Source organism: Geotrypetes seraphini, chromosome 10 (assembly GCF_902459505.1).
Source record: "Geotrypetes seraphini chromosome 10, aGeoSer1.1, whole genome shotgun sequence".
Classification (NCBI taxonomy): domain Eukaryota; kingdom Metazoa; phylum Chordata; class Amphibia; order Gymnophiona; family Dermophiidae; genus Geotrypetes; species Geotrypetes seraphini.
Genome location: NC_047093.1, coordinates 76281100 through 76295239, shown reverse-complemented (window position 1 = coordinate 76295239; position 14140 = coordinate 76281100). Strand labels below are relative to the sequence as shown.

Sequence of the window (14140 nt, the reverse complement as noted above, 5' to 3'; positions counted from 1 at the left end):
TCACTCTCTTCTCCTGCCTCAAAAAGTGGTTGTAAATCTCTTCCATGGTAAACCTATCCATTTGAATTATTTTATCTCATACAAATATTTGAGCATTGGAAATAAATGCATATAATTAAATAAACCTTCATAGTATTATTATGTTTCCAGTAAAACATATTGAGACCTGTCTGTTTACATTCTTTAATGCAAGATACATTTTGCAACTGTGAACATTGGACTATTGATGCTAAAATAACTGGTTTTGATTGCTGCTTACTAGTAATATAAAGATGAGAAAAAAGATCTGGTATAATCTGTTTTGATCCAATAAAAATTGAGGCCCGAATTCTCTATATGGCACTGATATCAGTGGCTGCCTAAAAAGCGGCCACTGATCGCATGTCAATCATGCTTCCAGGAAAGATAGGCACTGGAAATGTAGGCCAGGGCTTTCCAGGCCAAGTTTGTAAAGTTTGCCAAGTTTATTGTAAATTTGATTGAAAGCTTATCAAAGACTAAGGGGCTCATAATTGAAAGTGAAAAATGTCCAAAAACCGGCCTAAGTCGGCACTTGCACGAACATTTCTCAAAAACGTCCAAGTGCCGATAATAAAAACGGGTTTAGGACGTATTTCTAAACGACCTAGGTCTTCATAGTACCGCTGAACTACCAAAGCTAAACGGGGTATTTCGGGAGGCGTGTCGAGGGTGGGAGTTGGGCGGGATGTGGGCCGGCTTAGACTTAGTCGTATAGCATGTATAACCGAAAGTTATACAGCCCACGATCGACGGAACTTGGACGTTGTGACTTAGACCATGTAAAACATGGTCTAAGTCACAAAAACCCACCTAAAGTCACCAGATAAGCACTGTAGACATATAAAACAGACCCCCCACCCCCATAAAAATTTTAATCACAACTTTAAAATTTAGCTTCCAGACCATCATCACCTGGCCGCCTGGCATAGGAAAGCCTAGTCGTGCTGCACAGAGGCGTCTTAAAGCATCTTGGGGGTGGGTTAGGGACCCATGGAGAGGAGGACCCATGCCCATAAGCCCCTGTAATCACTGCATTGATATTGAAACATGTGCACTCCCCTATACACCCCCAAAACCCTTTTGTACTGGCATATAAGTGGCTCCTGCAGCCATAAGGGCTATTGGGGTGGTAGATAAGTGGGTCTAGGGGATTCTAGAGGTGGTTTGGGGGGCTCACCATCACCTATAAGGAGCTGTAGGGAGGAGAAGTCATGGCACCCTTTTTGTGAAGTTCACAGCTGTGCCCTGTAAGGTACCCCACTATTTAGGTGGCAAGTCTGGGTGTGCAATCCATCACTTTGCAGACCCCTCCCACATCCAGCAGGGCTTGTTCTAGGCGTTTTGGACTTGGACGGAAAGTTGGACAAAAATGTGGTATAAAGATGGACGATTTAGTGGCTTGGACGATCAGATCGGTAGGACGTATAGACGATTTTCGAAATGAAAAAAAGTTGGACGTATCTGTCGAAAATGTGTCTTAAGCTCTTTTTAACTTTGGATGATTTGTGATATGGACGTAAACGGACTTAGACGTCCCTTTCGATTATGCCCCTTCACGTGTTTTACAACAATAAAATAGGGGTAAGAACAAAGTTAAAAACAACAATAAACAAACAAATTTTACTCAGACATACACAAAATAAACGTACTAAGGATGAGCAGGAAAGGGGGTAGAACTACAGGAAAGAGAACATATATGGGAGAAAAACAAAAGGACGAAAGGGCTCAATGAGAAAAGAATAGTAGGATCATTAATCAAAAGCCTACATTTCTGACGCCTATCTTTTGCGTGAATTGTTCCTACATAGGTGCTTTAGGCTGCCTAATGCCACTTCTGGTAAAAGCTATGCCCACAATGGCGTTAAGCAACCTAAAGCACCTACAGAGGTGCAATTCTGGCGCTGATTTTTTTAGGTGTCAGCAGGCACCTTGAAACTCAATTAAAAACGTTCTTTAAATGGTGTTTTTACTGGACGCTTACTGGCACCAAAAAAAAAAAATTGGCGCCAATTTGAGAATCCAGGCCTAAGTGCCTTAAAGAAATAATGCTGAAAACCTGATATTTGTTTCTCTGAGATGATTGGGGTAGGTAACTGCAGACCACAGATTCCAAGTGAAGGTGTTAGTGATCAATGTCTTAAAAGAAAAAAAACATGAAAGGTGAAAAAAACCTGAATAGCATTGCTTTGTGTTGTGTACAAAAAAAAAAAAAAAAATATATATATATATACCGTATTTTCACGCATATAACGCGCGCGTTATACGCGTTTTTACCTACCGCGCATACCCCTCGCGCGTTATACGCGTGAGCGCGGTATACAAAAGTTTTTCTACATAGTTCCCACCCCGCCCGACCATGTGCCTCAGGCCGCGCCCCCAGGTGGGACCTAAGGCTCCAGGGCCTATTCTGATTGGCCCACGCGCCTTAGGCCCCACCAGTAGGCGGAGCTTTGGGACGGATGGGCCAATCCGGCCTCATTCCGTCGTTGGCTGCCTGCCGGACAGGCGGGTTTGGCTCCCGTCTGTCCGGCCAACTACCAAAGGTACGGGGAAGGGGGGTGGGGGTGTCGTGGGGGTTGGCCAGGGGGGTCGCGGGTCGGCTGGGGGGGCGGTCGGAGGTTCTTTGGGGGGGCGGTCGTTGGAGGGAGGGGGGTTTGCGTCGAGGCAAGAGGGCCTGGGATCCCTCCTGCCCGTAATGTAGTGCGGGGTGGGGGTAGGGGGTCGCCGTGGCCAGGAGGGTTTGGGCTCCCTTCTGGCCCGATATTGTCGGGGAGTCGGCGGTCCTTCGGGGTGGGGGTGCGAGTGGTCCTGCCGGGGGGGGGCAGGGCAGGGCAGGGCGGGTAAACGGAGAGTCGGGACAGGGCACGGAGAGTCGGGGAGGGCGAAAGGAGAGTCGGGGTGGCCAGAGGAGAGTCGGGGCGGGCGAAAGGAGAGTCGGGGTGGCCAGAGGAGAGTCGGGGCGGGCGAAAGGACAGCCAGGCAGCATGCGCGTTATACCCGTGAGCGCGGTATACAAAAGTTTTTATACATAATATCGTGGTTTCTGCGCGCTATACCCGTGTGCGCGTTATACACGGGTGCGCGTTATCTGCGTGAAAATACGGTATATATATATAATTGACTCGGATGAACTTCCTAGAACCAAGGATGCTAATCTGTGAATTTGTTTGTTGGTGTTCTCTAAGCCATGGATAGAAACATGTAATATTAATTAAAAACAGGTGAATTTATTAAGGATTGCCAAAATCTACAGCATCTTGAAACACATTTTAGGAAACTTAAGTATAACCAGTATTTTTCTCTCTTGTATATCAAATTGGGCTGTCTGTCTATGGGAAATATGTATAATATACTGTAGTACAGTGAATATAACACTGACCAGTTTTTTTCTCTCTGCTTTGTGGTTTCAAAGATATTTGAAATGATGGATGCCAAGGCAAGGCAAGATTGTGTAAAAGAAATCGATCTTTTAAAGGTAAGAGGATGTAGGCACTTCAGTAGAACTGCATTTTAGCTATTTATTCTGGAGTTGGAGAATATGCTTGTTTTTAATCTGTTGAAAAGGGCAGAAAGCAGATAGTGAAAGAAGTGGCATCTTGAACATGTGTTTCTAGGTACTGTGACATTTAATCAGTTCTCTGTGTTATGTCTGTTTGTGTGGTAAAACCACAGCAAGTCAAGTCACATAAGGCTAGATCTAACAAAAGATCTTAGTTTTAGGTTAGTTTGTGTGAGCCAGGCCCCTTGACTCAGCCAGTTGTATTTATGAAATCAAAGTTCACAATTACAGCTGATTTTCTTTGGATGGCTTTCATGATGTTTCTACGCATAGTCTGTCTCGCATACAGTGCCATAGCAACTGCATGGAGTGGGTGGGAAATCCCATTGGTCCCAGAAAATAAGAAGAGACATAAGCATTGCCAAGTTAGATGTGAAGCATTGATAAAGAAAGCTAAACAAGAATATGAAGAACAATTTGCCAAAGAGGCAAAAACTCATAGTAACAATTTTTTTAGGTACATTAAAAGCAGAAAACCTGTGAGGGAATCCGTGGGACCATGGGATGATCAAGGAGTAAAAGGGGCGATCAGGGAGGATAAGGCCATAACGGAGAGACTGAATGAATTCTTTGCTTTGGTCTTTACAGAAGAGGAGCGTAGGGAGAGGGGAGACATGATTGAGACATTTAAGTACATCACGGGACGGGTAGAGGTGGAAGATGATATCTTTCTTCTCAGGGGACCCTCGACCACAAGAGGACATCCGCTCAAGCTCAGGGGAGGGAAGTTTCGTGGAGACACCAGGAAATACTTCTTCACGGAGAGAGTGATTGAGCATTGGAACGAGCTTCCAGTGCAGGTGGTCGAGGCACGCAGCATCTCAGACTTCAAGAACAAATGGGATACCTATGTGGGATCCCTACGAGGTCATGCCAAGGGATAGGGTCACTCGGACTGAATGAGCGGGTCAGTAGAGTGACAGTATAATTACAAGGGATAGGGTCACTAGGACTGAATGAGCGGGTCAGTAGAGTGACAGTATAATTACAATTATTCTTTAGGGGGTCAGTAGATTTAAGAGGGTGGGTAAATAGTGTGGGCAGACTTGATGGGCTATGGCCCTTATCTGCCGTCATCTTTCTATGTTTCTATGTTTCTATGTTTCTTAAGATGTAAGAAATGTTCCAGAACCAGAAATGGTTTTCAAGGGTGATGAGGTGGAAGAATTGAAAGTAATCTCGATGAACCTGGAAGACATACTAAGCCAAATTGACAAGTTAAAGGGCTCTTTTTACGAAGGCGTGTTAGGGCCTTAACGCACGGAATAGCGCGCGCTAGCCACTACCGCCTCCTCTTGAGCAGGCGGTAGTTTTTCGGCTAGCTGCACGTTAATCGGGTATGTGCGCTAAAAACACTAGCGCACCTTTGTAAAAGGAGCCCAAAGAATGATAAATCACCTGGACCGCATGGTATACATCCCAGGGTACTGAAAGAACTCAAACATGAAATTCCTGATCTGTAACCTGTTGCTAAAATTGTCTGTAGTACCTGAAGATTGGAGGGTGGCCAATATTATGCTGATTTTTTAAAAGGGTTTGAGGGGAGATCCCAGGAATTACAAACCTGTAAGCCTGACCTCGGTGCCAGGCAAAATAGTGAAAACAATTATAAAAAAATAAAATTGTGGAACATGTCGACAAACATGATTTAATGAGACAGAGTCAGCATGGATTTGACTGAGGGAGATCTTGCCTCACCAATTTGCTTGACTTCTCTGAAGGTGTGAATAAACATGTGGATAAAGGCAAGCAAGTGGATGTAGTGCATCTAGATTTACAGAAACGCTTTTGATAAAATTCCTCATGAGATGCTCTTGAGAAAATTAAGAGTCATGGGATAGGAATGTTCAATTTTTCTCAGTCTTTACGGGGACTGTACTGGGACTGGTGCCATTTAACTTATTTATAAATGATTTGGAAATTGGAACTACGAGTGAGGTGATTAAATTTGCAGATGACACTAAACTGTTCTAAGTTGTTAAAACGTATGTGGACTGTGAAAAACTACAGGAAGACCTTAGGAAATTGGAAAACTGGGTGTCCAAATGGCAGATGAAATTTAATGCGGACAAATGCAAAGTGATGCATATTGGAAAGAATAATCCAAATCATAGTTACCGGATGCTAGGGTCCACCTTGGGGGTCAGCACTCAAGAAAAAGATCTGGGTGTCATGGTGGACAATACACTTAAACCTTCCGCCCAGTGTGTGGCGGTGGCAAAGAAAGCAAACAAGATGCTAGGAGTTATTAAAAAAGGGATGGTAAATAAGACTAAGAATGTTATCTCTGCATCAATCAATGGTACGACCTCACCTTGAGTATTGCGTTCAGTTGTGGTCTCCTTATCTCAAAAAAGATATAGCGGCACTAGAAAAGCTTCAAAGAAGAGCGATCAAGATAATAAAGGTGATGGAACGCTTATCATATGAGGAAAGACTAAAGAGGTTAGGGTTCTTCACCTTGGAAAAGACGGCTGAGGGGGAGATATGATCGAAGTCTACAAAATCCTGAGTGGTGTAGAATGGGTGCAAGTGGATCGATTTTTAACTGCATCAAGATTTACAAAGACTAGTGGACATTCGAAGTTACAACCAATAGAAGGAAATATTTTTTCACTCAGAGAATAGTTAAGCTCTGAAATGCGTTGCCAGAGGATGTGGTAAGAGTGGTTAATGTGGCTGGTTTTAAAAAAGGTTTAGACAAATTCCTGGAGGAAAAGTCCATAAACTGCTGTTGGGAGACTTGGGAGAAGCCACTGCTTGCCCTGGATCGGTGGCATGGAATGCTGCTACTATTTGGGTTTTGGCCAGGTACTTGTGATTTGGATTGGCGTCCGTGAAGACCTGATACTAGGCTAGATGGACCCCAACTACATGTTCTTATGAGCCTGGGGGATCTCCTAAGCCCTAAGCTAGAGAGCTGCACAGGATCAGCTTGGCACACACTGGTGTCTTTCAATAATTCAGCATAGCTCCACTTGCTCTCTTTAAAAGCCGCGGATAGTGATTCCTACACAATGCCCATGGATGGCCCAGAAGCCTTCCCTCAGATGTGTTTTGTGTTAGAGGGAAGGCTTCTGGGTCAGCTGCCAGCAGTATGTAGAAACCGCTTTTCCTGGCCTCTTAAAGAGGTAGGAAGGAGTGAGAAGAAATGTTGCAAGGGGTAGGAATGGAGTGGGGAGAGAGAGAACTCTTATATGGAGAATATAATATGGGGGAGCCTGTTCTCTAGTCACAAATGAAGGCTTATGATGCTAAATCACAGACCTGATTCTATTATCAGAAGAAAGTTGTTGTATAAAAAAATATTTTTTTTAGAAAAAAGATGAAATGAGGAGGACAGGAAGATCAGTGGAGCTCTTTGTGGGAAGGAAGATAAGTAAAAAGAACAAGATCATGAAAAGATAAGTAGCAGTTTTCTGTCTCAGACCTTGCAAAAATGGAGAGCAGTGGAAGGAAGGCCAGAAAATGACAAGTGCATGAACTAGAATTTGGCAGAAAAATAGAACTGAACAGATTTTTTTTTCCAGTTTTAGAGGTGATACTGGCATGCACAGACAGTCAGACTATGATAGCTTTGGAAATTTACACATTAAAAATGGTTTTCTCTAAGGTTTCTGGCACCTAATTGGTGAATATTTATTTTTAAGAAGCTACTGAATTGAGGAGGTTTCTTTTATTCATTTATGTGAATATTTATTTCTGAACATGATTTCTTAGAGCACTTTTAAGTGTTCAAAGAATGCCACACATAAAATATTGTGAGAAATATAACGAGTTCTTCAGTGAGATTAGTGCTTGAGCATTTGCAATGCACCATCAAGCCAGGCAGAGTTTGTAATATAGTGATAAGCAAATCTGCAATGCAATGGCTTCTATTAATGCCTACGGGGCATTTCTTTTCAATTGTGCATTATAGTCACGTGAAAGATCCTCCAAACTGACTGATTTTGCACTCAATTTACAGGACTCAGCTTTTGGGACCTTAACAAATCAAAACTAGCAGTAATCCAAATTCTGAGTGTCAGAATGATAAGCATTTTCTCATAACATTTATTTAGGTCAGCATTTTTGATAATTTGGTGCAGGTGCAAACTTTAATCCCAAGGGTGGTGGGGTTGGAATATTCAAGGTCTTGTTTTCAGACACAGAAGGAGCCAAGAGGCCAGATTTACTGTGTCTGTCAGCGTCAGCACTTGGAATGCGACTCACTCAGTATCAAAAAGCTAACAACTTGTCAAATCGATATCTCCAAGCCATCTCTCATTAATTGATAGCTCCCATGTTGACTGTTTCCCTCTCCCCCCCCCCCCCAACTACATAAATAAGTGAAGGACATCCTACTGATTTATAAAGATAATTCTAGGACAAATCATTCATACTTTGAGCTAGATTATTTTTCTAGAATTTTTACAGTGATTAGCTACAGAAAGATTTTCTTGTGTTTTACATTTTGGAAAACTGCTGTCCATATCTGAAAAGTATAGTAATCCAAGGTCTGTCTTCACCACGTTGGCTTCTGATAATGATTTTGTCATTTCATCTTGGAATAGCACTTTATTTTAAATTGTGTGCTTTGGACATTCAGGCTTTACATCTTCCTTGGATTTATGCTCAATTTGCCTTGCTAAATTTTGGTCATGGCTGGGATGTTTAGGGTGGAACCTATCAATCATTTCAGCTACAAGTTTGCTTTAGAAACTGCTGTTTCTTTCTTTTTTTTTTTTTTTTTTTTTAAACCAAGGATCTAAAATCAGAGTTCGGTTGTGAGAGAATAGAGGATGAATTGCTCCCATGTAGACATGATATGTAGCAAAGCCTTGTTAGTCACTTCAGATGACAAGAACTCTGAATAGATGATACATGAAGCGTACCTTGTATATCATTGCTGGGGGAGAAAAAAAGGTCAAATCAGATAGTTTCCATAAAACACAGCTATCTGTAATAATAAAAAGCTAAGTGCGCATGTGCACTCGCACCGCGTGTTCCCTGATCTGTCGCGCTGTGGCGGCACGAGTACGCATGCGCGCGTATTACGTCACCACAGCCTCCGTGCTCTCCACCTCGCGCCGCTGCTTTCAAAATTCCCTGCTGGGAGGGCAGGAATGTGGGAGTGTGAGCTACTGGAGGGCCCGGTAAAGGTCGGAGTCGCTGCTTCCAGCTGGCTGCACCCACAGATGATGGGGGGGAGGGGTTGATGTTGGTTCCCTCAGCTCAGATGCGTTGCAGCCATGGGGCCGGGGGAGGGGGCGGCCGCCGAAGAAACGAGATGAAGCGGCCGCGCTTTCCTTGACTGCGCGGCTCGAGCCTCTTTCCCTCCGTCGATGGCGCCGAAGCCCCGGGTCGAGAAGAGCCCCGTGCGCGTGGCGGTGCGTGTCCGACCCTTGCTGCCCAAGGAGGTGTCTACACGGCCACCAGTCGTGCCTGCGGGTGGACCCCCGGGGCCGGCGGGGTTGAGCCTACCATCCAACCCTCCCACCGCGAGATGAACACAAACCTCCCGCCTGCAGTAGCTCCACAGCACTCTAAACATTCTGCTTCCAGCCTTCTACTGTCTTGATTTTCACTGCCAATGAAATCAGGCCACGAAGCAGAATGTTTAGAGTGCTGTGGAGCTGCTGCAGGCCAGAGGTTTGTGTTCGTCTCACGATGGGAGGGTCAGTGGGGTCGGCTTCATGGCAGCGGTAGTAGCGTGGCGGGGCGGGGGGGTAGATAGAAACATGCTGCAAATGCCGAATTCTACTGTAGAGAATGGGGGGTAGAAATTAAAGATTCTACTGCACAGGGGGATGGGAGGCAGGCAGGCTGGCTTTGGGGGAGGGTGTGGGTGGAACAAAGTCTAAAAGGCATTGAGGGGGGCATTGGAAGGAGGCACTGGGGGCACTAAGGACATAGGAAAGGGCACTGGGGGCACTGAGTTCACTAAGGACATGGGAAGGGGGCACTGAGTGCATTAAGGACATAGGAAGGGGCACTGGGGGCACTAAGGACATGGGAAGGAGGCACTGGGGGCACTAAGGACATAGGAAGGGGCACTGAGGGCACTAAGGATATAGGAAGGAGGCACTGAGGGTACTAAGAACATGGAAGGAGGCACTGGGGGCACTAAGGACATAGGAAAGGGCACTGGGGGCACTGAGTTCACTAAGGACACGGGAAGGGGCACTGAGGGCATTAAGGACATAGGAAGGGGCACTGGGGGCACTAAGGACATGGGAAGGAGGTACTGGGGGCACTAAGGACATAGGAAGGGGCACTGAGGGCACTAAGGATATAGGAAGGAGGCACTGAGGGCACTAAGGACATGGAAGGCGGCACTGGGGGCACTAAGGACATACTAAGGACATAGGATGGGACAAAGAAAAAAAACCACAGGCAGACAGACATTACTCTAGCACCCATTAATGTAACAGGCTTAAACACTAGGGGCTGCTTTGGGGGGGGGGAAGTGTGCTTGGGACAGACAGCTTTGCTCTGGCAGGAAGACAGAAGGGGCCATGGAGAGACAGGGAGAGGGAAAGGGGGCTGCTTTGGGGGGAGGGGCGGGGAAGTGTGCTGGGGACAGACAGCTTTGCTGTGGGGGGAAGACAGAAGGGACCATGGAGAGACAGTTAGGGAAAGGGGGCTGCTTTGGAGGGAGGACTGTGCTGGAGGCAAACAGCTTTGCTCTGGGGTGAATACAGAAGGGGGCCACGGAGAGACAGTCAGGGAGAGGGAAAGGGGGGCTGCTTTGGTTGGAGGGCTGTGCTGGGGCAGACAGCTTTGCTTGGGGGGGTGGGGGAGATAGAAGGATACAGACAGTGGCCAAGGAGAGAGAGAGAAACACAGACAGACAGACACATCTATTCTAGCATCCGTAATGTAACGGACTTAAAGACTAGTACAATATAACCTGCTTCTTATGAAAGTCGTATTTGTGGCAGGAAGTGATGCATAGGTTATCAACACAAATGATAAGGGAACAATAGTGACCTCACCAAACAAAGGTTGTGAAGAGTAAGTTTGCTTGATCTAATCTAGGCCCATGTGGTGATCCTGGCAGGCAGGAATAACACACAATTTAAAAATAACAATAGGACCATGGGCTGCAAGAGAGTGCAAAGAGGCGATGCCCAATAATCCTGTAGTGTGACAGACCTGTGTAATGACCTAAAGACAGTGGGAAAGTGAGGTGATTCAACCTAATTTTAATAAATTTTTGATCATTTTTATTTTGAGCTGGTTGGCTCTGGTGAATGGAAGGATTGCCTTTGCAATTCTCTAACATTTATTTATGTCAAATTTCTGTAAACGAAGCCATTTATTGTACTTCTGAGCCATTTGATCATTTTAATTCCTATATCCTGTGTTTTAATGGTGTGTGACAGAAACAGGGTCATGGCAAAGTTGTTTTAGAGGGATGAAACGTGTTTGAAACAATTCAGAGAATGTATTTAATTGAAACAGAGGTGTAGCAGCCTGGTGTCTTGGTTGTTAGTGGTGATCACTGCAGTATGGGGGGACCTTAGGTCCTCCACACTCTGAGTTGGCTGCAGCTGAGAAAGTTGCAGGTCCAGTGTTCAAAACCAGTGACGGGCAGAACGTTCCTAGTATTCAGATTTGGGGCCCATCATTGCAGGGTTCTGGAATGAACCCTGGTGAAAGTTCCTGGCTGAAATCTGCTACTGCAGTGACTAGGCTAAATTAAGTTAAAATTAAATACTATTTAATTGACTGCAGCTCACATATTTTGAACTGTCTTCTAAGTATCAGTTGATAGTTCTCGCAGGTCGAGATGATGTCTTCCGAGCGTCAGTTAATATCATCTTGACTAGCGAGAGCTGTCTTCTAAGCATCAGTTGGTATCATCTCAACCAGCAAGTTTGCAAAGTTGCTTCCTTCTCCTGATGAAGGCTCACCAGCTGAAATACAGCCATGTCGAGAGAAAAGCAACTTCTTGGAATTGAAAGAAAGTGACTACTTTGGAATAGTGTTTGCTTTTCCAAAGAGCAACTTGATTTGGTGGATGTTTTTATGATTTGGACTTTTGCATTCTGTTTTGTTTGTTGGCACTTTGTGGAACTTTTTTCTGCTCCTTTTGTTTGTTTGAAATGAAATACAGAACAGGGGAAAATATCTGTGTGGCTGTAAATGAGGGCTCATGGTGCCAGATTCCAGCCCCCTAAGCAAAAAGTACAGAGGAGCAAGAAGAAACTGCCAGATCACAAAACAAAGCATAGTACTGGGTTTGCCAAGTTAGTCCAAATGGGTATGTAGAAATAAGTAAATCTCTATTAAAGAAACAAAACAACTTGTAGGTGGTACCTTTTAATTGGATTAACTTATTGATTTTTACAAGTTTTCTTGAGCCATGCTCCATCAGATCGAAGTGCAGCCTTCTTCTCCTTCCCTTAAAAAAAAATAAATCCAAAGCAAAATAAAAACTAACAAATAAACCCAAATGCTCCCCTTAGTCTGGAGAAGGGAATGGATACTCTCAAATGCAATCCAGGAATTGCAGATGATACTATTAAACTCTTTAAAGTTGTTAAAACACAAGTGGACTGTGGAAAAATTGTAGGAAGACCTTAGGAAATTGGAAGACTGGTCATCCTTCTTGGAAACAGGGGAGCCTATTCTGAAAGGATGGACTCCACCTTAATCGTGATGGAACCAGGCTGCTGGCACCAAAAGGAAATTAGAGCGGCTTTAAAACTAAGATGGGGTGAAAACCGACAGTCGCTCAGGAGCAGATGGTTCATTGTGGAGTATCCTTGAAGGATACTGTTGAATCAGAACATTTAGGAAGTCCCAATAGAGGGGTTTCAAAAATGGTGAAAGAAAACCAAGAGTGCTTAACAGGCAAGCAGAGTAAAGATGTCAATGTATTCCTATCATCTTCTCATCAGCCTGTAGATACATGGAAAAAACAATTTGAAGTGTCTATATACAAATGCTAGAAGTCTAAAAAATAAAGTAAAAGAGTTAGAGTATATAGCACTGAATAATGAGGTAGATATAATAGGCATCTCAGAGACCTGGTGGAAGGAGGACAATCAATGGGGCACTGTGTTACCTAGGTAGAAATTATATCGAAATGATAGAGTAAATCAAATTGGAAGGGGGTTGTGCTATATGTTAAAGAGGCAATTGAATCAAACAAAATAAACATTCTGCACAACACAGATAGCAATGTGGAAGAAATTCCATAGGGTAAGGGTTATACTATCGTCCCCTGGGACATAATGAGCAGACGAAGAAATGTTTTCATAAAGCTGATAAATTATGGCAACATTATAATAATGGGTGATTTCAATTACCATACAAATTGAGAGGAGAGTACGAAAAATCACCAATATAAGCAAAACATACTCTATAAGGAATCCTCCCCCTAATTGTTGTTTTCCCACCCAAAAATTTACTCAAGATCAGATCACAGGAGACAATAACAAGCAAATTAAAACCTCAGTTGTGCTTCATTGGTTGAAAAAACTCCACTTCAATATAGTCCTCAGTATTTTGAACAGTTTACTTGTACTCCTGAAGACTAGTGTATTGAAGAACAACACTGTTATTACAGGGAAGAATCACCCCGCATCTTCTTAATGTAGATATGGTTCAAAAAGCAGCTTCAAAGACGCCTACAAATGCTGAACTCGCATCAGAGTACCAAGAAAAAAGATAAAAAGTACTTAGCTGCTATTGACGCTCATCAAACTGCTCATAATATATCACTGTCCACACTAGGAATCAGAAGCATTGTTAAGGCGCGTTGCTGTCTTTGAAGATGACGCTTATTAACGCTCCTGATTCCTGGTGAGGGGCCTTAGGGATCTGGCCAATCGTAGTCAGGCCACTCCCAGTGAATTCCAGAATGCACTGGGAAGGGGAAGGCCCACCATTCTGAAGAGGTAGACCTGACTGCCAGAGGGAGCAGGAGTCCCTCTGGCCAACCTTGTTGAGAAAGGTACCAGGGGTGTCAGGGTGGGGGATTTGGGGGGGGGGGGGGTCATGTGTTCAGGGGTGGTGCTGGCAGGAGGGAGTGGACATCCCTCCTGCCCTGGATATTTAGAGGGGGTGTTGCCAGCTGGAGGGAGTGGGCATCCCTCCTTCCGAGGGTTGTTTTGGGGGTTCCCTACAGGAGGTTAGTGGGTATTTCTCCTGCCGGGGATGTTTGCAGGGTCAGGGTTTCCCTGTCACAGCCACTGAGCTGATTGTGGCAGGGGGATTGCCTTGCCGCGATCAGCTCAGCGGCAACGCAATTCTCTAACTGGTGCCTGTGACATGGGCATCAGTTATAAAATCGGTCAGGTTATGCGGGATTAGGCATGTCTGTTAGGACAGATGCAATTCTGTATATGACACCGGTGTGCGATTCTCAGATGCTGCTTAGATGGCTGCTGAGACTGGCGTCCTATGCAGAATCAGGCCCATAGTAGCTAAGAGAGCCTACTAAGGAAATATTAAAATAAATCAAGATGTTGATGTTTATATGTTTTTGCCCAAATTATTCTGAGCTTTGCTCTTTGCTTTTCCACATGAATGGCAAATCAGTCTTTGTGGCAGATAATGTTCATTTAG

General features: G+C 44.5%; 1 protein-coding gene across 10 annotated transcripts in view; it reads left to right on the top strand.

Annotated features, from left to right (window-relative positions):
* Positions 1-14140, top strand: part of NEK6 (NIMA related kinase 6) — a 376321-nt gene that overhangs the window by 220504 nt on the left and 141677 nt on the right. For all 10 annotated transcript variants that reach the window (XM_033960759.1, XM_033960763.1, XM_033960760.1 and 7 more), the window contains one exon: positions 3434-3496. In XM_033960759.1, the coding sequence (XP_033816650.1) occupies positions 3434-3496 (63 nt within the window). The remainder of the gene's footprint in view (positions 1-3433; positions 3497-14140) is intronic.